Source organism: Petromyzon marinus, chromosome 2 (assembly GCF_048934315.1).
Source record: "Petromyzon marinus isolate PM22_M1 ecotype Great Lakes invasive population chromosome 2, UKy_Petmar_22M1.pri1.0, whole genome shotgun sequence".
In the NCBI taxonomy this organism is placed as follows: domain Eukaryota; kingdom Metazoa; phylum Chordata; class Hyperoartia; order Petromyzontiformes; family Petromyzontidae; genus Petromyzon; species Petromyzon marinus.
This window is the reverse complement of record NC_133668.1, coordinates 11,865,979-11,892,615: the sequence shown is the minus strand read 5'-3', so window position 1 is coordinate 11,892,615 and position 26,637 is coordinate 11,865,979. Positions and strand designations below refer to the sequence as shown.

General features: G+C 41.2%; 1 protein-coding gene and 1 long non-coding RNA gene across 4 annotated transcripts; one reads left to right on the top strand and one right to left on the bottom strand.

The window, feature by feature from the left end:
• Positions 1-1,984: 1,984 nt before the first annotated feature.
• LOC116947360 (uncharacterized) lies at positions 1,985-15,728 on the bottom strand. Of its 3 annotated transcripts, none has more exons than XR_012945422.1 (5): positions 11,205-15,728; positions 7,529-7,634; positions 7,225-7,297; positions 6,650-6,822; positions 1,985-6,051 (listed from the first exon to the last, which is right to left on the bottom strand). It is a non-coding gene; the product is annotated as an uncharacterized LOC116947360 (long non-coding RNA). The 3 variants fall into 3 exon arrangements; XR_012945420.1 differs by having other exon boundaries at positions 15,521-15,728; XR_004403671.2 differs by having other exon boundaries at positions 7,529-7,609; positions 15,521-15,728.
• Positions 15,729-18,521: 2,793 nt separating this feature from the next.
• Positions 18,522-25,983, top strand: LOC116947369 (tubulin gamma-1 chain). The gene is made up of 11 exons (XM_032963021.2): positions 18,522-18,701; positions 19,936-20,048; positions 20,563-20,730; positions 20,969-21,037; positions 21,941-22,020; positions 23,125-23,251; positions 23,354-23,440; positions 23,804-23,953; positions 24,598-24,750; positions 24,859-25,020; positions 25,370-25,983. The coding sequence occupies exons 1-11, from the start codon at positions 18,653-18,655 to the stop codon at positions 25,562-25,564; spliced, it is 1,353 nt and encodes a 450-aa protein (XP_032818912.1). The 5' UTR covers positions 18,522-18,652; the 3' UTR covers positions 25,565-25,983.
• Positions 25,984-26,637: the final 654 nt, after the last annotated feature.

Below are 26,637 nucleotides of genomic sequence, written 5' to 3'. Positions count from 1 at the left end.
TTACGGCTTTGTAAAAAAGACTCAATATTATTATTTTAATTTCAATAAGTATATCTTGATCCAATAGAGAACCTTTTAAAGTTATAAGCACACGGTGGGGTCTCAGCTCATCAGCTGTGGTATCTCTAACGATCATTCACACCCTGCATGCCATCTCATTAGCTTATTCCTCAGAAGAAGTCTGGTGTGAACATAAGTGAAGAGCCTTGTGAAGTGAAGAGCCTTGCCTTCGTCTCGTTGTCTATCAGCTACTGATTTCTTTCCTGACTGCTAAGCATCTTAAGATGACTTGTACAATGTGTTTCTCTGTCACATACATAATCTATAGTGTAGTATACTAAAGCCTAATGTTATGATTTACAAATAAATTGAATGTATTACAATTATATCCATGTGCAGTGTTTTATTCAAATTTTAATGGATCGTAGAATAATTAATGTGACCATACACCAGACAACTGGGATATTGAGCAGTTACACAGTTATGGCATTAACAATTTAAATTGACTGGAAATAGCATCTAAAGAAACTGCATCTCATGACACTTGACAAGTGTGGAGGCTACCTTAGTGAGTGAGGACTGTGGTGATCGGGGTGTAGAGCAGGCCGGGGAAATGTGAAAGAAGAGTGAAACTCCAGAGTACAGTCACGAAATAAGAAACTGAAGGCCAGAACCAAGAAAGTCCCAAGGCAACCTCAGGATGGCCAGTGCCTCTCACAAACTAGTGTAGTCCTCGGGCAGTCTCAGCATATTAAATGTATACAGACTCTACATTGTTTTATTGTAGTTCTATAATCTCTACTTCCAATATGTCCATTCAGTGACTGGTAAAAACTGTAATTTATAATGTATTTAATTGTAATACTGTAGATTAATTTCCAGCTCTTGTTAATCCACTGCAGGGTGAACACCCTTTCCATGTCATCATGGTCATGGGGGTTGTTTGACCATATTTTACCATGCTGGTTCGTGTGAGTTGTTGAGAGCGGAGGCCGTTGACTGCTTCAGATATCACTCCCCACTAGTGTTAACTGTGGTTGGGAATCAAACTTGGGTAAACCATGTTGAGAGCTCAGTATGCTAAAATAAAATAAACATTAAGGGTGGGGCAAATAGGATGATACAATTAAACAAATTAGCAATACCCTACATTATTCAAGTACCCTATATACCATGCAATGTCATATCAACATGTGGAGTTTGTTAGTGTCGAGAATGTTTTAGGGAGTTATATAATCCAAGAGAGAAACATAAAATATAGCTGAACACAAGTAGCATTAGCTATGGCTTTTTACACCCTTTTATGTCAACAAAAACAAAACACTGTGTGTAGAGAAACTTTGATTTTTGAGACCTGGTTTAGGTTTAACTTGCTTTTTAATGGTGTGAATCTGGAAACCAACACTGCCAAATACCACAGGCTTCTGAAGGAGGTGTGATTAAACAACTGTGTGCTAATGAACCCACTTTCTTATTATCCAAGGAAGTGGCAAGATGCTAACATGAAAGACGTAGTAATGGGGCTAACAATGTTTTGCCTGTAATTATGTTTTCTATTATTAATAACAAATAGAATTTGTTTTCATAATCGTAAGCAAATATGGATATATAAATATTTAGGACCGGAAACTGGGAATTTACAATGGCAATGAGCGTTGTCCACATCACACAGACTGTGAAGGGCCTACATAGTAAATTGAACGAGCCAAGTGATGCCCCCCGATTGTATTGATCAAAAACAAAACATTGTGCAGTAGAAAATACTTATTAGGTCATATACAACAAATGTTGTACATAAAATGTACATTTAAACCACTGACTAACCAAAGCCATCAATAAGATGCCATTGTGTGCTGCAGTTAATTACAGGCCTCCTGATGTTTAGTGTTGATGGTTGTAGAGGACTTGTTATTGCAAGCACTCACGGATTTGTCCACAACTGCTTACAATCAGGTCCCCTCATGTTGATTGAAATTGAAAAAAATTACGGTTTCACAACATGCTCTTTTATTAAAAAAAAAATTGGATACTCAATAAAATACTTAGCATTAAGAAACCACTTAAAAGTCAATACTTTGAAAAAAGTGTTATATCAACATCGTCAACAGTTGAATCTCATTAACATTCACAGAAATAAGGAAATATTACAATTCTTATTATGCATGAACCCAGCTCATCTATTACTGTATAAGTTTTAAATCATTGATAATATGACGTGTTGTACCTTTTATTTTTATAAAACTGAAAGAAGTATTCAAACAGACTATCAAGAATGCAATTTTTTAAAAAATAAAGTAGTGCATTGCATATACAGTCATTTGCTAAAGTGTATGGACAATTTTTACATATGAGCAAGGCAATTACCATTTAAAGATTTTAATATACAATACTGTCTCCATCTCTACATAGGTAAATACCTACATTAAATTAAATTAAATCACGACGTTTCGATTGCAACACAAGCAATCATCATCAGGTGGGAAAACCACAGCAAGAAAATTGCTGTGGTTTTCCCACCTGATGATTGCTTTGTTGCAATCGAAACGTCGTGATTTAATTTAATTTATTTTCAACCTACGTGACTTTACCGAAAGAACCAAAGAGTATGGATTCCTGCAGTCACGAAAACTTCAAATCTAGATAAATACCTATTTATTTATATTATTTTTGCGAGTAACATTACTACTTAACATACTCTACAAATAATATACAAATACGACCACGATTAATATTGGACATAAGCGATATCAATGTATCTTCATTGAAGCAGGGGCTTCACATTACACAGGTGTGGCACAATAATTACACAGGTGTATATGTGGCACAATAATTACACAGGTGTATATGTGGCACAATAATTACACAGGTGTATATGTGGCACAATAATTACAGGTGTAAGTCATGCAATTCAGTGTTCAAACCTGGAAAATGTGTGTACATTGATGACAGCCCACTTCATATTAATGCATGTTTTTATACTTTATGCCAAGTTTCCGCAGGAAGGGACGATGTTACTCTGTAATGCCAGTTGATCAAAGCCATCGTGGATGAGCAGCACCTCTAATGGAGCCATATCGATAACGATGTAAAAAAGAAAACGCATACACTGCCTTATTACTGTACTGTAAATAGTGCTACTATATTTATTATGTGCAGGGATGTGCCTAAGCAAATAAAATGAAGTGTAATCATAACGCACAAGCCCATTTCGTGTGCATTAAAGCACCAGGTATGTACTGTATTTTCCGTTTTACAGAGTTAAAGTGCACTGCCTGTTCTCTAAGTACTGAAGAGAACACAAGGACATAATTTCAATGAAGGGCTGTGCAGTGAAGATTGTGAATACAAATGAAACCAGTTTAATCTATTATATAATTACAATACCCCCTCCTCTGCCTCTGATTTCTGCACCTAATGGGTTCAGTGACGACGTCGTCTTGCTGCTCTATGTAAGACCGGAAGCAGGTGGATGGCTTCACTATTCTGGCAAATCGCCCGATGATGCTGAATGTAATTACCAGTGAAACATCGTACTCAAATTGTGAATATTATGGATTTACTCTCTAAACACACCGGTGGGCTGAAGTAGTAACTAATTGGCGCGTTTTGTTTACGTGACAAATCCCTTACTGATTGGCTGTCGGGTGGTGGAGGGTTACGACACATTTTTACTTACGCGATCTAACCCAAAAACCTTTAGTATGAACAAATGAAACTCTTTAGTGGCTAGTATTGCAACTGCTGAATATGAAGTATTATTCCTTAAATTAAGGCACTAGTCAGAGAAAGCTTGGCCATAGCTGACGATATAAGGTCATTTTTAAGTGCACCCAATCGTGTGGGGATGAACGTGACCTAGCACATTCTCACGTAGGCTGCTCAACATGTGATGGTGCTCATTACTGTGTGCTGGTATATTTTCAATCTGGCTACGGTATGCAGATTTCACACCACGAAATTTACATTTTCATCCATGGCGAGAATGGAAAGTCAGATACACTGGAAAATACCACACCACATCCGGACCCATCACAGCTTAAGTTGCAGTGGCAGAGTCAGGGTTTTTTCTCTCTTACTATAATGCACAGCAAAAGCTATGGCAAGGACTGCGATTAGTGATTGTACAACTCAACATTTAAGAAGTAAGACATATCCTATATAAGGTACTAGCGGGCAGCCCATCATTACAACTTGGTTCAACCAGGTTTTGTCTCTTTTATGCTGAATTGCACATGCAATATATATGGAAGCAGGTTTATCTGGGTGTTTATTTGATTAATAATGGATCAAATTTTGAGAATGATTATACAACTGAAAAATGTTTTAAAAATTATATGCTGTATTTGCACATTTTCAATAATATTGAACAGTTATAGTCTTTTTGATTTAAAGCTTTCGTGACTGCAGGGATTCATATTCTTGGTTCTTTCGGCAAAGTCATGTAGAAGGGCAACAATATTGTTTCATATTTTTATTATTTTATTGTTTCCCTTTTACGTGACTTTACCGAAGCAACCAAGAATATAGTTATAGTCTTTTATAAACTAAAATTTGGTTTTCCAGAAGCACCCTAGCCTGTTCTCGTCCACCGATGAGCAAAACAAAAGTAACGTACAAGGTCGTAAGACAATGTAAGATATTTGTTGGAGTGACACAGCTGGATAACATATCGGGGGATGTAAGCCCAGGGGTCATTGGAGGTGGCCCGGGAACACATTGATGAATGAAGAGGCAGGCAATAAAAAGTCGGACGGAGTGCTTTCAGAAAATGTAATTTTATAATGAAAATAAATCACAGCAAGATGCTCAAAAAAGAAATATCTTCATGTAACACAAATGAATACAAGTCAATAAGAAAGTACATAAAAAAGAACACGTTCACTGTGTAGTGTTGTTTTATCTGAGCAGGTGAGACAAGAATCCCGTGGATGCATTTCCTGGAGAGACCGTGTTAGATTGACTTTGGTTCAGTATGGCCATTTCCACCTCCATTTGCTGTAGCTCCTCCTGTTGCAGAACTTCAAAACCTTCAGCGTTGTCCTCCTCATCTGTCTCACAGGTCTGCGTTGACGCTTTGTCCACCTTTGACTCGGAGAGGGTGATCTGCTGGGGGATGCTGTGGGTATCTGTAGACTCCTCAGCAGAGCTGGGTAGCTGCTCCGGGTCTGCAGCAGGACTACATGATGGTGGAGCCTCCTCCAGGGCGGAGGACAGAAGTTCAGAGAGGTCAGGTGCAGTGGACAGCAGCAGAGAATCTTCAACGCTAAGGTGTGAGTGTTCATGTCTGCTGAATGCCTCTGTGCTTGTGACACAGTAGCTGTCATTTTCCTTGGCTGCAGCCCCTATCTCTGACCCATCGACGTAATGCTGCATTTCTGACACTCCCTCCATAGTGGAACCTGTGTAATTAGATGGCAAAGGAATGTTGGGGATTAATTCAGTTATCTCAGCATAGTGGATGATGCATCCTTCGGAGATAATGGGTCCATATTTGCTCACATCGCTCTTTATATTCGGTGAAGAGCCTGAAAGTTGGGAATTGTTTATCATTTGGCCATTAGCCTCATCCATATTAGTAAGTGGAGCTTCTGCAGGATTAAAAACATTTCCCGACTGCTCACCAGTAAGACTCAGTGGAGAAACAAGCGACATGGTAGCCAAGTCTGACGTTGTGTAGTTATCTTGGTCAGTATAACAGACATTGGTGTAAATGCTATATTCAAAACTTGGCACAGAACCAACTCTGTCCCTATTCAAACTGCATACTGCCTCTCTCTTGGTATCCTTTTCTGTAGCATGTTTGTGGGGTTTCAGCTTACAGGGATCATGAGGTAGTTTTTCTTGACTGGCTTTCAAAGTATTTTTAAAAACTAATTCTATTGCCGCTTTTTTATGTTGTTCCTCTCCAACAAAAGTATCTGGTTTTCTTATTTCCGTGCAGATTATTTGATTGGCTTCTTTGAATGGATCTTCTGAATTCGGCTGCTGCTCTTGTTTAACCTCTGAGCTGGATTCCTTAGTGGACGTTGAATCTTCAAATGTAGCACCTTCCTGGAAAAGTAAAGACTCAACATGTATTCATTGATATTTTAATTGATCATTATTTTTTCACAGATTAAAAAAAAAATCTTCAACTATTTTCGAAAGCAAAAATATACGTGCATTTAAATGCATAAACTATACAGTCTTCATTTAATAATTTAATCTATAAAACAACATATTTTTAATCTTCAAGTCACCCATAAGCAATATAAAGTCACAAATACAATTACTGTGTTATATTTTATGAATACAGGACTGTGTAAAGTTGATTATATTAGGGAAATACTATGCAAACATGTACACCTGCATTTGATTTTAAAATGTAATATGTGCTGGGTTAGTGTGGTGCAGTTCCTCCTGCTGGAAATGTATTGGTGTAAAACATCCACCGTAAAACTATTTCCTGTAAAATATATGAGCGTTTACATATTTTTTTTATACTACAATATGCTCATCATATAAACAAAGGAAAGGAAAGTTACCTTAGCGGGCACGTCACAGTTGAAGTCAATGTATAAAAATGTTGTTAGATAATTCCCTGGACGTGAAAGGATGTTTTTGCCAAACAAACTACATGGGTCTCTGTGCGCGGTGCCTTGGGTGGTACCTGTGAGTGGGTGGTTTCTTTGACTGCACCATCTTCGGTTGCCGTGAGTGTGCCACTGGGCCACTGAGCGATGCTTTGTCTGCTTCCATGGGGAACTTGCGCAAGGAGGACTGTGCAAGCCTTTCGAATGGCCTCGTTGTGGCTGACAAACTGCCAGATCAGTGTACCTACCACTGCACAAATAACAGGACACTATTAGACATGATTATTGCATTCCCTTTATTTTAAGCTGGTGAATGCACGCGTAAATGAACATTTAAGACCAAAGGGAAAATGCTAATAAAATTGCTCACAAGCATATAACTGTATACCAGACTCCTCAGACATTATTCACCTTCAATACTCCATACTGTTCTTGAAACTAAAATGTTACTTAGATTTTATAAGGACATTGTGCACCACCACCACTAACCATTTAGATAACTCTCACGTAACAAATCATTATTGTACTCTTTAAAAATGATATGCTTTTGATAATATACAACAATCGTTGTGCAAAATTATCATTTCAGTCAGTGAAGGTGTTTATAATTGTGGAGTATTGTTGAGTTCATAATAATAATAAAAGGACATACAGACAGAGAGTGAGATCAGAGTTCCAGGAACAGCATGACCCACAATCGCCAGCCCCGCACAGCATGCACAGAACTGTATGTGGGATCATCAAAACAAAAAAAAGTTGATGTTACAGAAGCCAAATACACGACTATACTCCGTATCATAGGGCCTCACTTTTGTTTACATGTAAATGTATGTCTATTTATTTAGTTTAGATTCGAATGCCATTTAACCATATATCAGAACTTTAAAAGTAAAGTAAAACGCAAAGCAGGCATATATGAATGTGTAGTGGTGTGGGGTTAAATTCTGCCACTTTACCTTAGCTGGATGCTGTCTGCGGAAGCGAGTCAGGGTCAGCCACGAGTCATTCAGGCCCCCACAGAGCTCAGGCAAGCTCAGCTGCTTTGACAAAACCACCACCCAACTGCATAATCAAATTAACAAATTAGTTTCTACTTACACATAAAGGCACCTCCACATATGAGAGGTGGAAGTCACAAAAATAACCAATGCATTAACATGATTTTGAAAGCACATATTTTACGGATTCCTCTTACAATTCTTTATCCAGAAAAGCCCTACTGAGTCCCGAGACCATATTTCAGGAGAGTCCTGCTATGTTATCACAGTAGGCGGCGATGATTGCTGTGTTCCCAAATTTAGTCGTTTGTGGATATATATTTATTTGGACCATGACGCCAGCACACAATGAGCTACTGTTCTTCAAACGACGTCACGGGATCTTTAACGTCCACTGTGAGACGGTGCATATGTTATTGTTAATACATCTGCAGTATTAACCAGGGTGCCCTGCTGGATTCGGACTCCGAGCCTCTGTAAGAAACGGTGAATGTGCTACCCCATGGCCATGTCACCATATCAGCCTACCAAGCTCCAAGTGGAAAAATTAAAAGACCCTTACAAGATCAACATATCATCATGGCCAAAGCCGGCAATGCGTTAGAACGAGCCATATCATGACTCGGGCATTCATCATTCACCCATTTGTTACCAGTATCCTCTCCGATAAAAGTGACCATTTACATCAAAATATCTGAAACCACAAAACAGTATAACACAGCAATAGTTCTAAACTGTGATCAAAAACGTGTCTGTAGGGGAGATACATAGAATGTATAATTATGTTGCAGTACATCACAGTTCTCTACTTTAGTGGTCCCCAACCTTTTTGGCACCAGGGACCGGTTTCGTGGAAGTAAATTTTTCCACGGACCGGGGGGGGGATTTATCATTGGGTCTTTCCCCCTTTTCAAAGAAGCTCTCCAGCGACGTTTGTTTTTTGACTCATTTTGGCTACTAGGGGTTAGCTTGTGGGCTTACCAACACTGTGACTGAGACAAGTGCGCAGTACGGCAAAGAGGCGTGGATGGATGTGGTAAATAAAATAATGGGTGGGCTACGCGCGGACTCACTGCTCTCACCTCCTGCTGCTGTGCGGCCCGGTTCCTAACAGGCCACGGACCGGAATCGGTCCGCGGCTCCGGGGTTGGGGACCCCTGCTCTACTTTGTAGACTCATATGTACTGAATTGTATAACATTTTACCAGGAACGTTACGGGAAGTTGTGCTGATGAATGCATTCGATTCATGAGCTTTTATTGAATGGATCTCTTTCACAAGACAATTATGTTTGACATTTAATTTTAAAGGAATCCATAGTAATTAAAAATCACCAATGTCTAGCGAAGTAAAGCATCAGGAAATTAGATGTCACAGCGATTTATTTTGTACATGGGCCGGTGGAAGTCTGATGGTGAGAGATTCAGAACACTTAAAGAAGTTACCGATGTATGGCCAAGAACGTTAGGATTCAAGCCCATCAGAGACACCAACATTTGTTAAGGAGGGTACTGCTAAGTTTTCATAGTAGCAGGCAATGAAGGGCACCATGTCTATGAAGTTTATCGGACAACCTGGGTAGCTCCAGAAGGAGAGGCTTGCAGGTGGAGCAGCTACAGTGAGGGAAAGAAGTATTTGATCCCCTGCTGATTTTGTACGTTTGCCCACTGACAAAGAAATGATCAGTCTATAATTTTTATGGTAGGTTTATTTGAACAGTGAGAGACAAAATAACAACAAAATCCAGAAAAACGCATGTCAAAATGTTATAAATTGATTTGCATTTTAATGAGGGAAATAAGTATTTGACCCCTCTGCAAAACATGACTTAGTACTTGGTGGCAAAACCCTTGTTGGCAATCACAGAGGTCAGACGTTTCTTGTAGTTGGCCACCAGGTTTGCACACATCTCAGGAGGGATTTTGTACCACTCCTCTTTGCAGATCTTCTCCAAGTCATTAAGGTTTCGAGGCTGACGTTTGGCAACTTGAACCTTCAGCTCCCTCCACATATTTTCTATGGGATTAAGGTCTGGATACTGGCTAGGCCACTCCAGGACCTTAATGTGCTTCTTCTTGAGCCACTCCTTTGTTGACTTGGCTGTGTGTTTTGGGTCATTGTCATGCTGGAATACCCATCCACGACCCATTTTCAATGCCCTGGCTGAGGGAAGGAGGTTCTCACCCAAGATTTGATGGTACATGGCCCCGTCCATCGTCCCTTTGATGCGGTGAAGTTGTCCTGTCCCCTTAGCAGGAAAACACCCCCAAAGCATAATGTTTCCACCTCCATGTTTGACGGTGGGGATGGTGTTCTTGGGGTCATAGGCAGCATTCCTCCTCCTCCAAACACGGCGAGTTGAGTTGATGCCAAAGAGCTCCATTTTGGACCACAACACTTTCACCCAGTTGTTCTCTGAATCATTCAGATGTTCATTGGCAAACTTCAGACGGGCATGTATATGTGCTTTCTTGAGCAGGGGGACCTTGCGGGCGCTGCAGGATTTCAGTCCTTCACGGCGTAGTGTGTTACCAATTGTTTTCTTTGTGACTATGGTCCCAGCTGCCTTGAGATTATTGACAAGATCCTCCCGTGTAATTCTGGGCTGATTCCTCACCGCTCTCATGATCATTGCAACTTCACGAGGTGAGATCTTGCATGGAGCCCCAGGCCGAGGGAGATTGACAGTTCTTTTGTGTTTCTTCCATTTGCGAATAATCGCACCAACTGTTGTCACCTTCTCACCAAGCTGCTTGGCAATGGTCTTGTAGCCCATTCCAGCCTTGTGTAGGTCTACAATCTTGTCCCTGACCTCCTTGGAGAGCTCTTTGGTCTTGGCGATGGAGAGTTTGGAATCTGATTGATTGCTTCTGTGGACAGGTGTCTTTTATACAGATAACAAGCTGAGATTAGGAGCACTTCCTTTAAGAGTGTGCTCCTAATCTCAGCTCGTTACCTGTATTAAAGATACCTGCGTGCCAGAAATCTTTCTGATTGATAGGGGGTCAAATCCTTATTTCCCTCATTAAAATGCAAATCAATTTATAACATTTTTGACATGCGTTTTTCTGGATTTTGTTGTTGTTATTCTGTCTCTCACTGTTCAAATAAACCTACCATTAAAATGATAGACTGATCATTTATTTGTCAGTGGGCAAACGTACAAAATCAGCAGGGGATCAAATACTTTTTCCCTCACTGTATGCTGGCTTTAGCCTGGGGAGTCTTTTGGCATCTTATATTTTATAGTTTTATTACAAATCCTATTGTCAAATTGTATCCTACTGTGCTGCAATCAGAACAGAATGCTCAGTGTTGACAAAAACAAAAAGTAAACAACTAGTTTGTTTATAGGAAACAATAAACGCAACTTACTTAAAATAAATGAAGACATTATAATTATTAGTGTTGTGAGCCATGGCTACAGTATACATTGACCGCTAGCGTTCACATCATTGGAATGCCGTGACCGCTCGTATTGGTTTTCTCCGTCGTCACATGGCACAACCACGTGAGCTCTTGTGTCACTGGAGGGTGTGTGTGCATGTCGGGGGTGTGACAAACATTTCCACTTGTGTACAGTAAATAAATTACTTAAAAAAGGTCACGCGGAGCCAAATGCTTGGGTGCTTACCAGCCAAGTGGCTGCTGTGAGTGCGCATCAACAAGGTGACGTAGCAAGGCTTGCATCCACCTGAAGACTCATTTATGTAAAACACACCATGGTTGTTGTTGTTTGCGTGTTTTGCCAGAACTATTGATTAACTATAAATCCCCTTTATCCATAATGATCGAATTATGTTAAAACAAGAAGTAATATCCCATTGATGTGGGTTACTTTTGGGGATATAAAAAAGTCCACACTTGCTTTTACTGCTTTCCATATTCCAGTATTTTATTTAAATAGCTATGAGGATTAAAAAAAAGGTTGCTTGCAACATGAGTTACCACCAGAATATTTAATTTGGCCAGAAGGAAATTATATAAGATAAATGTAAGCACATTAATAAATATATAAATATAGCATGTGCCCAATCATAAATGTAAAAAAGTCAACACCCCCCCCCCCGCTCAAATGATGAATGGGGTAGTGTGTGTGTGCTGATCTCCATAAGTGGCCCTCTGAGCCAGACGTGCCAATTCTACGTTTCCATGGTGGGGGCAAGTGTTTTCGTAAAGTAGTGGTCACTTGATAATTCCTGGGATGTGATCTCATCACCTTTTGATTGTCAAGTATTCTACTCATCGCACCAACTGGCCTGGTACCACATTTAGTATTCATTGCCAGTATACAGTGGCGCCTCGAGATGGACTGTATATGTGGCACGGAATGAATAATAAAGGATGATTTAAACACCGTGTGTACTTCTAAATACTATTAACATTGCGGCTCACCATGTGGTTGCTCGTCTTTTTGAATGCTCAATTTTGCTTAAAAAAAAACAATTGCGGAGCCAGTAAGTTGGCAACACGGTTTAATTTAATACAAAGCGCAATGATCACCCAACTTCAGGATCCACATTCTTTCCGATTAGTTTTTTTACTGAGGCTATTTATGTGGCCGTGTCAATAACCACTGAGGGGTTTGAAAATTGTGATTCGCAAATACAAAAATAACAGTGGGTGTGTTTATTGTGCACTTTGTACCCATGAGTGACAGACCAGATATGCTCTTTGGAGGCCACATTGATAGTAGCAGCTGTGTGTACGTGCACGCCCTGACATGTCCCTCTACCAGGCTATAAACAGCTCATATGCCATTAATAGCTCCAAGTATATGAGTTTGACATGAAAAACAAATCATATGAAGACATTTTCTCGTGATGTTTCAAATTAATGTATCTATAATTGTCAACTGATGGTGCCTAATGGTTGTGAGAGTTGATATATTCCACGATATAGACAAGAAAACATTGTTTTACTGGACTGTACTAGTAGTGAAAGCTATACACCAGAACATCTGGCAAGGACTTGTTCAAGTCGGTATCTGACCTCTGTCAACCATGTTCTTACCTCGCCATCCTTATGAGTACGTCTTGATCGTTATAAACGCACTAGGTCACAATTCTAGTTGAAACGTTCCCAAATCAACCTGATTACAATGTATCTCTTGGTGTTCCCTTATGCGTTAGATAAAACAGTATGTATTACTTATTGACGGTACATTACATACATTGGTGTATTGTTACAATGGAAATATTTTTTACCACCAGTAAACTGAAACCCTAAGACATGTAGACTACAGTAGAGTGCCGTGTTTCCTTTTAAAATTTATTAGTTCTAAGAAAAGAGGAGAACGTTCATTTGAATGTGAACACAATAAATATTTTAGTTGCATAATACAGTGCCAGCTTTTCAAGTGGAAGTAATTCGATCATCTTGAATATGAAAATAAGATTTTTGCGAACATCACATTTATATTAACACTGATGTTGTGGCATTTATAAAATGTAATGCAAAATGTATCAGCGATTAATCTAAACAAGGACTTAGAACAGATAGGAATGTTTTAATATGATTGCTAATTGTTTTTTTTATACATTTCATAATGTATTTAATGTGTAAAAAAATACATGATTATTATGAGAATAGGTTTTCCCCTTTTTTCTGGCTAGAAAACAGGTGTTAAGATGTTAAAACACCAAACTGAAACCTTTTACAAGGAATCATGTCTGCATTAACCACAATACTTGTGTTCAGAATACAAACAAAAAACACACTCTGACAGTATATGCATTGTCCTTGAAACTGATTGGTCCACACCAGAGACAGCTTCCTTTCAAGCCTCGTCTCAAACGTTGTTAGACCAGAGGACGCCAAAAGGTGTGTTTTGTTGCCAGAAAAAAGGGGAAAACCTATTCTCATATTTTGATACTGGCAAAGGAGATCCCATTATGTTTATTATGGCAAAATAAATTGTATGTTTATTTTGTCAACCAGCTTGTTTTTGTAATTGCAATCCTCAACTTCATGAATGCAACAATAGAAATTACTCAACTTTTGAAGTTGAGGTTTTCATACAGGGTTTTCATGAAGTGTAATTTTAAATATTAACAAATCTGATCTTTCTGTTTTATGGTGTTCTCATGACAAGCAGTACATCTTGTAGGAAATGTGTGTGGTTCCCCTTAAGTTACTAGTACCCTGGTGTGTATGTGGTGAAGGAAATGTGTCCTTTAAGTCATGTGTGGTTTAACACTGCATTTATTCCCCACAGAAGTAAATCCGGGTTCACACATAACCTCCGTTAAAACTAACACCGCAAGCATGCCAATTGCTGTGATATTTGGGTTATATTTAAATATATCTTTGTTGAGTGGTTTATTTCTGTGTCCTCCTGTGTTAAGGCTTGGCAACTAGGTAAAACACGCCTCGTGTGCCATGACCTTAGCATTTTGTTCTAATCATAGTTTCAGAGGGAAATAGAGTAGCCGATCACAGCTCTTGACATTTTAGTGTGAAGTGCAATTGCATGATAAAGATGGATACTTTTTATAGGTGGTAACATGCCACACTGCAGGGCCTCTCCTATATTTGCATTTTTTCCTAGGTAGGAAAGAGTGGTAATCCGAGATCATTTGTGTATTGGTTACATGCAACAGCCTGTGCAGAAATAGGGTCAACTTGACATTTACGTGAGCGGGGCAGATAGAGATTAAATCCCTTTCTCGGAAGGTTTTCCTACACATGACAATGTGGAACAGTGACTTTAACACCCTCTGTTGGTTGTACAACCTGTTAAAAACAAGCGGTCATGTTCAGTCAACAATACGTGCTTGCGTAATCTGGGCATGTGACTTTTAGTGTTGTTAGCCAGCAGCTATTATGGTCTCTCAGTAACAAAATCATGTGATCGTGAAAGGCAAAGCTTCAGAATTCAAAAATACAAAAAAATAGTTCACGAATATTATTTTAAGTGCCCTTTAATTGTTTATCCCAAAAAGTGCACAGCAAGTTCACAAAACAAAGTAATATATCTGTTATAGGGACACAGCTGCAAAACACAACAGAGTACAATACAATTGATGTGTATATACAAAGGGAAGTTTTTCGAGGTACACTTGGACCAAAATTATGAAATAAAGAGGCGAACGAAAGCAAGCTTGAGTGCTATTGCAAAACTGTAATTGAAAGATTAAAGCAAAATACCATTGTGCCTGAATATAAGTTTTCAATCAGTGCATATTACCTGCTATGACATTTTAATCAGAAACAAGGACACTGACATAGAAAATGGAATAAGTTTGCAAAGACGCATGATCAGGTCCATGCTTGGAATCACACTAGACATAAAATGAACTAATGAATCAGTGAAGATGTGCAAGTTACATATATCATATTGAACTATTCAGGAAGTGGGGCATGGACAGGGCACATTGCTAGAAGTGATGATGGCTGGTGATCAAGACTAACAACGGAGTAGCGGCAACACACCTGAGATTACCCCTAAAATGGAGATAGATCAACAAATTAGCTGGATGGATTATACTGCGAGACAGCGAGAGATGGCAAAGGCCTGGGAGGTCTTCATCCAGTATTGGATAGATCATGTGTCATTATGGTTAACATTTAAGACACGTAACAATGGTAAACAAAAAATTGTAAGGGGATATGAAACACGTTTTCGATTTTATATTAGTTTTTTTTGTGCCAAAACAAATTTGTCTATTAAGCTCATTCGTATAAAAACAAACTACTGCCTTTCAGAGGGTATTTCCGATTCCAGAACATAATAACATTATCAAGGGTCAATCGTTACATTTAATTCACACAGTTAATATTGTACATGTAAATTGTGCACAATTGTTAAAAAAGCACAATTAGGTATAATGCTTCAGTTGTAACTGTCAACCAAGGAAATAACGTCGCCAAACATGTTTGTCGGTATCACTGATACTATCTATTAATTGGTCCTATTATAACCAGGTGTAATGTGCTTTGTGACTTTACCTTGGCAGCTGGCCACAGCTGTTGCTGGCGTGCATGGTGTGTGTCAGGCCTGCTTTGGGCAGATTGTCCTCCTGTTCCACAAACGCCGGTATGGTTTAGTGAGTGTACAGCTCTCTCTCTCTCTTACTCCAGCACTCTTGTCAGTCCGGTGAAATAATGCAAACGCCACTGGCTTAGCAGACTCTCTATTGGAGGAAGTCTGTAAGAGAGGGGCCTCATAGCCTTTTATTGGCTGGCCCTGGGATGAGTCACTGGGCACATGGCCTGTGCAGTGTTTATAAATAACTGCAGCAACTCTTTCTCGAAAATAACATTGTATTATCTTCTTTTTCACATCAACACACAACACTGCTGATGTACCATGTGCCTAGTGAGGATCCCTGTCATCCCATATCTGTGTACTTGTTTTTTACCAAGCACCAACTGAAACTTTTCGCAAGTCATTGTTTGGCTTGCATGTTTAAGAAACGTATGCTCTCTATTTGTGTTTTATTATACATTCTAATGTTGTTGACATACTGCAGTGTGTTTTTAAGATATTAAGACTATGAAAACATGAGGTTGAAATATATCTTCTCTAAATTCCTAAACACAAATAAAAGTGACAACCTCATTAATACAAATCGTTTCATTTTAATATTGATAAGAATACAATGCAATTTTATCATGAAAAAAAGACATGTGGCATAAAGTTCTAAGAAAGTCGATAAGTAAACCTGAAAACTCTTATCGTGCATAAATGTAACTTATGTTTGTTTTAACGTATGTACATGGTATTATATCATACAATACTTTACTGTAACATATTATGCCCACTACATATTGGGTCAATGCTGCCGTGCAGTTTACACACAAGTGAAATCGGACATCCCAGAAGGGTTTGGGAGAATGTTCCAGTATCAAGTATCAAGGCCCTTCCTGGAAATTAAAATGAAATGCAATCAAGTGTGATAGGGTTTCAACTTGGGAAATTAACCACTTTGGCTGTTCAGTACCAAGGGTTAGCGGCAGATCTAACTTATAATTAGAGTTGTTCAAATTATATATTTTTTGCATTAATATACTGGTAATCGCATGCAAACCCGGTAACAAAACGGTTTTCCACACATGTAGAAATTAACACAATTTTTTTAGTTTTTCAACTGAGAAACGAGGTGAGCTACCGTGACCTCCGCACTTGCAATCCGATTATATTTCCCGGCGCGGCAGTTAAAACAATGGGGAAAGTTTATTACATCCCATGCCCGCCTCTATAAATTGATGCACCACGGTGTGTGATGGGATAAAGTGTGGTTATGCCCACCTCTTACAATTAAGACGTCTGGTCTGCGTTGAAGAGTAGCCCAAGTAGAACTCCCTTGAGTGGGAGGCACTTCTGCCAGCAGTTGTGTGAGCGAGAAATTGCAGAGCTGCACCATTAACCTTTAAACTGAGAAACGAGGGCAAATGTACCGTGTTGTGACTTAGGCCGCCGTGCCATTTGTTCACTTGCTGTGTGCCAACCAGTGCATTCATTACTACATTTACACTGGAAACGATTATTGGTTCCTTACTTCTGTCACCGGTAAATCAGTTCTGAAAACGGGTTTTAGTTTACTGGCCACTGCTTAGTACCCCTACTTAGTTACAAGACAATGTGAATTTGTAAATAATATATAATATAACTGCATCTCAAGCTAGATGGTTGGTAAATATAAATGGCAATGGATCTCAACAGTGTACATAATATGGAAGAACATCTTAATAGGGGACAATGAAGCACAGTCGTTTCATCGCTCCGCTGCTGGATGACGGCCTCTTCCCGCACTGGGCTGCTGCTAATAATTTTGTATGGCAAATGAAGAGCAACGAGTAGAAGAGAGATTCAGCCATTCAATGTCTTTTTCTGAGTTGGCGAATTGCATATACACACCACCATCAAATTTATATTGGGTGGGGGGGGGGCAGTGAGAATTCAGTTGATATTGGTCTCATGGTTTGTCTGGCAGTACAAGCTGCTGATGAGACAATTGGTTTCAAAATCGGTGCAGAGTTTGCTTGTGTTGCTGACATGCTGCAACTAAATGCACTCTCAGAAAGAAGATGGCCATGTGGCTGACGGGATGTGTAAATAGAAAACTTTCATTTATTAATAAAAAGGACTTAAAACAAAATGCTTTCATTGTTTCTACATGTGTAGTGGCAGATATGTAAACAAGGTGTATTCATTACCCGCTTTTAATGCTAATTTCAGATGCGGATGCCTGATGCACAAATGGATAATTAAAAACTCTCTAGTAATGTGCGACTGTGGTCATCCAGAACAGACTACAACAACAATGCTCGATCCACAAATACGAAGGAGACATCACTGCGATAACACTCCGTTGCTCCTGACGCGGTTATCGAGCTTGACCACCTGAATGTGAAATTGTAGTTGTTCTTCTGCATCTACATGAGCCACACGAAAGAAGAAGAATGCTGAATTTTATTTCACTTTCAAATCAGATTACGTCATTGATCCATAATAGAGGGTGGGGGGGGGGTTTCCGGGGGGTTTGATCGTGTAAATATATTAATGTGTCGTTAAACCCGCCACCACTCGACACAGGCAATTCGTGAGGTTAGTCACGTAAACAAAACATGCCAATTCATTATTTGTACAGCCTACACCGGTGTGTTGGGAGAGCAAATCCACAACAGTTACAATCTGAGAACGACGTTTCGCCAGTAAATTACAAGCGGCATCATCAGGCGGCGGCCAGATTTGTGCAGAGAGTGGAGTGCACTGGGTGTGTTGGAGAGTAAACCCACAACACTGAAAACACTTACAATTTCGAGTACGACGTTTCGCCGATTAATTACAACCGGCATCATCAGGCGGAGAGCCAAACGTCGTTTGGACTACGTCATTCATCTCGCCCGCCCCCTCCACCCCCCCCCCCCGCGCCCCGCCCCCATTCACGTCGTGGACGTGCGCGCGCCGCGGTGACGTCACCGCGGGAGTTTTCCCGCCATTTTTAGCGGCGGAACCGCGGATCCCGCGCGGCAGCAGAGGCGGCGGCGGCGCAGCAGCAGCGCGGAGCCCGGATCGAAGGCGCCCCCCACACACCCCCCCCCTCATCCTCCTCGAGACAGAGAGAGAGAGAGAAGATGCCGCGAGAGATCATCACCCTGCAGCTCGGGCAGTGCGGGAATCAAAGTGAGTTGAGGGGTGGGGGTGGTATCAGCAGCGGCAGCAGCACCCCGCGCCTGTCGCGTTCACACTTAAGAGCCTGGCGGCCTCCATTGGCGGTCCACGCCGTTCGTCACCTCTGTCGTCATTATCCCTCGTCGTCGTCGTCGCCGTCTTTATGAGTGGTCGGTCGAGCGATCACTACGAGCTCTGTGCGCGCGTTGCTAAGTAACGGGAGATGCCGCGGCGTACAGTGCGCACTGTACGTGATGTACGGTGTGATGGAGTCAACGCGCGGCTGTCGTCTGCATGAATTCAGAGTTGGTGACACGTTCAGACGCGATGCCCTGCTCAACCTGGCGTTGTGGTGGTTCGTTTACTGTCCCCCGCAGAGGCAAGCGGTGTAAATTCCACATTCGCATGGCTGGGAGGGGGCGAGAACGTCCCCGCTGTTGACACTCCCCCCCCCCCCCCCCCTCACGGAGTGGTACTAAATTGTATCGATCCCTGAGGGATGATGGGCTGAGTCATTCCCACGGAGTGGTACTAAATTGTATCGATCCCTGAGGGATGATGGGCTGAGTCATTCCCCCTCTCACTAGGATTTGAACTCGCAATTGGTACTCCATTGCGAGGTACTCGCCCGATCGCCGAGCCTCTTGATTGCTTTGCCTAACGTGCGTGCCCATTGTCAGCAGCTCAAACCCAACATTTAGCAATATTAGGAAACGAAAGCACTCATTTATGTATGTTGAACTTCAATCGCACCGTACGTAGCCAACCGTGCTGTAATGGGGCAGATACATACGGGTTTCAAGCCTTTGTTGACAATTACATGAGAAGGCCGTCTGATAGAATCTGATCAAATAGGCCGTTGAATTGTATACAACGTTCTAACGACACTTGTAAAGCGAATATATAGTCAAGTACAGCGATTGTCCTAACGATACACACTTGCCACCGCCATGGGAATATGGATCTCCATCACTGGCTCAGGGCTATTAACCGGAGGTGAGCACCGCCTGTGCTCTCATTTGAGATCTACATCTTATTGCCAAAATCTGCATTGTGCCAATGTAATGATTTGGCTATGGGTTTCCCCCATACTTCATGCAAAGCACATTATGAAAAAAATAAGAATAGGTTTTACCCTTTCTGGCAATAAAACTCATTCTTATTTTTTTCATACTTTGATACTGGCAAAAAGGTCCCATTTTAAAGCACATCGTTGAACTGGACTGCTTTGTTTATTTTGTTGCAGTCGGGTTTGAGTTCTGGAAGCAGCTGTGCGCCGAGCACGGAATCAGTCCCGATGGGATCCTGGAGGATTTTGCTACGGAGGGCACGGACCGCAAGGACGTTTTCTTCTACCAGGTCTGGTTTAATTTCAGGTCGAGATGACTGCCCTGTGCGCTACTGCCCATGTAGATGCAGGACAATACCGGTCCTATGACTTCCCAAATTCAAAATGCCCCCGTGTGGGCCACACTGGCTGGTTGGTGGGCATGAAGTGGTGCCTTGCTCTCCTGTGGGCAGGTGTGGGTGGAGACGAACATTGTTTTATTGCTAGAAAGGGTAAAGCATATTCTTATTTTGTCATAATTTTTTTATACTGGCAAAAAGGTCCCATAGATATAACATTGAAGTGGTGTTATTGGCTTAGCGTCTTCTGAATTATGGCGGATGTAGATGCAGAGCAACAACTCCAATTTCACATTCAGGTGGTCAAGCCAGATAACCGCGTCAGGAGCAGCGGACTGTATCGCTGAAATGTCTCCTTCGTATTTGTCGATTGGGCATTGCGTCGTTAAATGTTGTATGGTCTGTTCTGGATGAACACAGTCGCACACCGGTTCAGCTTATTTCTGTGATGTACTGCACTCTGCAGGCTGATGATGAGCACTACATCCCTAGAGCTGTGCTACTGGACCTGGAGCCACGCGTCATCAACTCCATTGTAAACTCGTCCTACGCCAACCTCTACAATCCTGAGAACATTTATCTGTCAGAGCATGGCGGAGGCGCCGGCAACAACTGGGCCAGTGGTCACTCCCAGGTACACCGACGTCTCTTTATAATGTGCACATGTAGTTAGTTATACGGTGTAATGTATACTTTGTATGTTAGCTGATTATTTCCTAGAAGTTGTTTTGCGATAGTCATTTTGTTAAAGCTGGCCATCCATCTAAGCGATAGTATGTGGTACTGCATCATTACTAGTAACTGGGTTATTACCCTGTTAAATTATAGCATATTGCAATTACTCTTTTTGATTGTCTTGTAATGTTCCACAGGGTGAAAAAATCCATGAGGAGATATTTGATATTATTGATAGAGAAGCTGATGGCAGTGACAGCTTGGAGGTGAGTGCCAGTTTACTCCATTCAGAATAGAATGTGAAGATGTTTTGAAAATAGACTACTCGTTATTTTCATATTAGTAAACAGGGAGTTGTGTGATTGTGGTAAAGGTTGTAATCCTGTGAATAATAGATTATTTAAAGCCTAGAAATCAGCTGAAATGTCCAGGTCTTCCTGTCCTATTAGTGACTATTAAAACACTTGTTTTACCTTTATCTGATAATTGTTTTTTTACCCTTTTATCTGGCAACAAAACTGACACCTTTTTTTACAAGGAGTCATGTTTACATTGACCACAATACCTGCGATCGGAACGCAAACAAAAAACAACAACTCTGATAATGTATGCACTGTGCTTGAAATTGATTGGTCCACACCCGAGACAGCTTTCTTTAGAGCCTCGTCTCACATGGTGTTGGACCAGAAGACGCCAAAAGGCGCACAACTCAAAGACAATGCACCATCAGAGTATGAGAGCTCGGGTTAAGCATTTACACCATTGGAAACCTCATTTGCTAGTAACAAACGTCTTCTGGTCCAACACCTTGTGAGACGAGGCTCTAAAGAAAGCTGTCTCGGGTGTGGACCAATCAATTTCAAGGACAGTGCATACATTATCAGAGTTGTTGTTTTTTGTTTGCGTTCCGACCGCAGGTATTGTGGTCAATGTAAACACGACTCCTTGTAAAAAAAAGGTGTCAGTTTTGTTGCCAGATAAAAGAGTAAAACACCAATTATCATATTTTGTTACTTGCAAATGAGGTTTCCAATGGTGTTACCTTTATCTGTTATTTTATTTATAAGTTCACTGAAGCAGCAACTTACGTGACTTTACTGAAATAACCAAAGAGTATTGATATGAAATGCTTGATTTTTTTTGTACAATATTTTGTTTCTTTATTGCAGGGGTTTGTGCTGTGCCACTCCATTGCAGGGGGAACAGGCTCAGGCCTGGGTTCATATTTGTTGGAAAAACTCAATGACAGGTACTGTAGTTTACATCAGACAACTACATAATAGTAACACACACACTCTTTGGTTCTTTCAGTAAAGTCACGTAATTATAAATAAAATAAAACAAATCACGACGTTTCAATTGCAACAGAAGCGGCCGTCATCAGGCAAAGGAGTCAGCCTCTAAAGGCAAACTGTTTGTAAAGGTTTAGGGATGGGCACAGCCCAAGTGTATCAACAGCACCAGGAGCATGGGCGGTGCACGAGTGCCAATGCAGCAACAATGCCAATGCAGTGGGCGAGAGAGCTGCCGTGGCAAGAGGTTATATAGGTAAGAAAGAGGGAGAGGAGCAAGGGGGGAGAGAGAGGGGGGGGTGTGGGGTAGGGGGATGGAGGGGCGCTGCGTGAGCACTAGGGGGAGAGGACATGAAGCTGGGGGGGGGGGAAGTGGGCGGGGCTGGAAGTGGGAGGCTGGGGATGCGGGGGGGGAAATGAACTCAGAAAAATAGACTAGTACCCGGCAGATATGACAGAACAACCATAAACAGTTAAGGTACTAGTCTATTTTTCGAGTTCATTCCCCCCACATCCCCAGCATTCCCAGCCTCCCACTTCCAGCCATACCCACTTCACGTCCTCTCCTCCTAGCGCTCAGGCAGCGCCCCCCCATCCCCCTACCCCACACCCCCCCTCTCTCTCTCTTCCCCCTTGCTCCTCCCCCTTTCTTGCCTATATAACCTCTTGCCACGGCAGCTCTCTCGCCCACTGCATTGGCATTGCTGCTACATTGGCATTGCTGCTGCATTGGCACTCGTGCACCGACCATGCTCCTGTTGTTGTTGATACTCTTGGGCTGCGCCCATTCCCAAACCTTTATAAACATTTTGCCTTTAGAGGCCGACTCCTTTGCCTGATGACGACCGCTTGTGATTTGTTTAATTTTATTTCTAATTACGTGACTTTACCAAAAGAACCAAAGAATATGGATTCCTGCAGTCACGAAAGCTTCAAATCAAGATAGTAACACAGTTAATTATAAAATTTCTCACTTTTCAGAGTTGACTTTACACGTGTGCTTGAATATATGCAACTTGTTAATTAGCAAATTGGAATGAGCTTTGTAAATATTTTTGCAGGTTCCCAAAGAAGTTGATCCAGACATACTCTGTGTTCCCGAACCAGGATGAAATGAGCGATGTGGTGGTGCAGCCGTACAACTCCCTGCTCACGCTTAAACGACTCACTCAGAATGCCGATTGTGTGGTACATGTGGCTCACCACCTCTGCATATTCATTTCGTTGACATTTGTTGGCCCTGAAGTAACTTACATTAAAATGATTGTATTTTTTATATTTCACCTCTAGGTTGTGCTGGATAACACAGCCCTAAACAGGATAGCCACAGACAGACTGCACATACAGAATCCTTCCTTCTCTCAAATCAACCAGCTGGTAAGTACTCTGCATCATATTGTTGATGCTTGAGTCTTAGACTTAAAATCAGTATCAAGTATTTATCAACAGGAACTTTTCTATTTTAATTCAAAAGTAACGATGCACCTTACCAAATCAATATATGGACAATCTTGATTTGAAGCTTTCGTGACTGCAGGAATCCATGCTCTTTGGTTCTTTCGGTAAAGTCACGGAGGTAGAAAAATAAAATAACGTCGAAACGTTGATTTATTTTATTTCTACCTACGTGAATATATGGACAGTCGCACCATAAGCTTTAACTCGAGTTGGATGACATTGATGTGGGGGTCCTTTGTGTTTTGTTGCTTACTGAGCTAATGCAATTTTTTTTTAAACTAGGTGTCGACTATCATGTCTGCGAGCACCACCACTTTACGCTACCCAGGCTACATGAACAATGACCTCATCGGCCTCATTGCCTCCCTCATTCCAACCCCCCGTCTGCACTTCCTCATGACTGGCTACACACCCCTTACGACTGACCAGTCGGTAAGCTGGCACATGCCCTCAATCAGGCTCATGTCCCATGCCTGCTTAAATATTTTTCATTCAAGTGTTTTTTTTTGTGTTATTGTGCTGAGAAATAAAACAAAAAGGGTCCTAATATTTTGTTAAAAAGTTAAATATGCCTGGTACTGATCCATACGACAGAGACAGTAGATAATTGATGCATGGCTGCCTAATGGTGTAATGTTTTGTATTGTTTGCTAACATGCTTACTGAAAAATCACTAGGAAAGGTTTTTAAGGAAACAAGTGGAGCGCACAGCAACTAAGATGGTACCCATATAGTGCTGTATTCAAAGTATTTTATGCATTCTTTACATTTTAAAAGATTGTGTTTCTTAAGTGATGGGAATGCATGGTTTGCCGTGTTTGAAAACATGCAGAATATCGGCAATTCTTTGACCTTAACGTTATTTAATATAAATTATCATCGGTTAATATGACCTTTGAATCAAGATAGAAAAAAATAATGTACGTATTTGTACCAACATGTATCTTAACATGTACGTTTGAGAGGTTATTTTATTTAGTGTTTCCAAATTACAATGGTTATCGATGTGTTTTAGTGCTCAATCATGCAATATATGCTTCTTTCTCACGTAATATGGCAATGTTTTACACCACCAGGTGGCGAGTGTGCGCAAGACAACGGTTTTAGATGTAATGAGAAGACTGCTGCAGCCCAAGAATGTGATGGTTTCCACTGGCCGTGACCGCCAAACCAACCACTGCTATATTGCCATTCTCAACATCATACAGGGAGAAGTAGACCCAACACAGGTAAAGTCAGGCTTCTTAAGTGGTACACATGTACACTGCTCAGACCTAAATGTACTGAATCGAAAACAAACCCAAAATGTTTACGAATGAACGATTGTGCTTGCACAGGTGCACAAAAGTCTGCAACGGATTCGGGAGCGGAAGCTTGCAAACTTCATCCCGTGGGGCCCGGCCAGTATCCAGGTTGCCCTGTCACGCAAGTCACCTTATCTCACTTCTGCCCATCGTGTGAGCGGCCTCATGATGGCCAACCACACCAGTATTTCCTCTGTAAGTTTCTCACTGGAAGTGAGCATATAAAGTGCACACATATGCTACAGTTTAATGTGCGTATGGGTGAATAAATAATAATTACAGTCCTTTGTGAATCGGTGGCAGGTGGCTGGATAAAGAGGCCTTCCCAGGCCACGCTGTCAAAGGTCTGATGTAATTAGCTGCTGATGTTTACCATAGCTGGAAATAACTGGTCGCCAGGTTCATAGTGCAGTGTGCTAGCTGTGTCACAGATCCCCCTAATGTGTCGTATTTAAACAAAACACATGAACAATGTAACTGCACAAGCCTGTTTTGTTGAAGTGTTGTTTAGCAGTATGTATTGACCACTTTACCTCTCTTGCAGTTGTTTGACAGAACGTGCAAACAGTACGACAAGCTGCGGAAACGCGAGGCATTTTTGGATCAGTTCCGCAAGGAAGACATGTTCAAAGAGGATTTGTCTGAATTTGATGATTCGCGTGAGGTCGTGCAGCAGCTCATTGATGAGTACCAGGCAGCCACACGGCCCGACTACATCTCCTGGGGTGCTCAGGCCTAATATGGGCATGGCAGCACCTCTAAGTGACCTGACAGATGACTCATCAGTTTGTTTTTTATTAGAAAATGTCAATTAAAAAATGTTTTTCATTTTTGCCATAGTGGGTATAGCACAAACATTTCCAGGATTCAAGTTGATTATTTCAGGACTCACACTACTGAGAAGCTAAGGTCTACATTTACAGCTCACCTTTTTATATTGGTGTTTGTGGTTATATTTGCTTGAATGTTTATTAGATGCAATGGATACATGTCTGAAACTGCAGTGATAATATATAAACTAGGATTTAGGACAATGTGTGCATCTTCCAATAGAGTAATACCATGTGACCATGTGTAAAAATGCATTTATACCGTTTTTCTGTTAAGTTTTTAACGTGTTCAAAATGCACTGATGTCTAATAAAGTCCCCTAAATGCTTTGAATAGTTGAGACAAATGCTTCAAGAAAAATATAATATGGGTGCCACGGTGGCAAGATGGTATACAGCTGGGTTTGATCTCGATATTTGGAGTTTGGACGTTCTCCCTGTGGTCGCGTGGATTTTTCCGAGTCCTCCGGTTTTCCCTACACATTTAGAAACATGGCTTTAGAGTACTTGGATGAGATAAAGTTCCACATAAGTGACTTAATTTGGCTATCATTTGTGATAGCCAGGTCTCTTCTGAAAAATAGCTATATAGCGGAGTGGACCTTACATGGTAAAATACAAAATTTAATAGAAATGGTATAAACATCTTGAAAGTTCTTGTACGGGGTGGTAACATGGCCGAGTTATGCATTTGCTGCTTGTTGGAGAGCTGCTTGTTGGAGAGCTCTTTATTGGAGCCCATGACTGTCCTGCTTAAGACTGTGGGTGTTCGTTTCTCAATACGTTTGTCCTGGTGAGGGTCGCAGTGGCAGTATGAGTAGGGTGGTCCAGACCTCCCTTTCCTTGGTAACAGACGAGTTCTTCCTGGGTAATTCCCAGGCCAGCCAAGCGACAGTCCTGCCAGCGCGTCCTGGGCTGGCCCCAGGGTCTTCTCCCAGTGGGATGTGCCAGGTAGAGTTCCAGGGGGTGTCTACCAGGGGGCA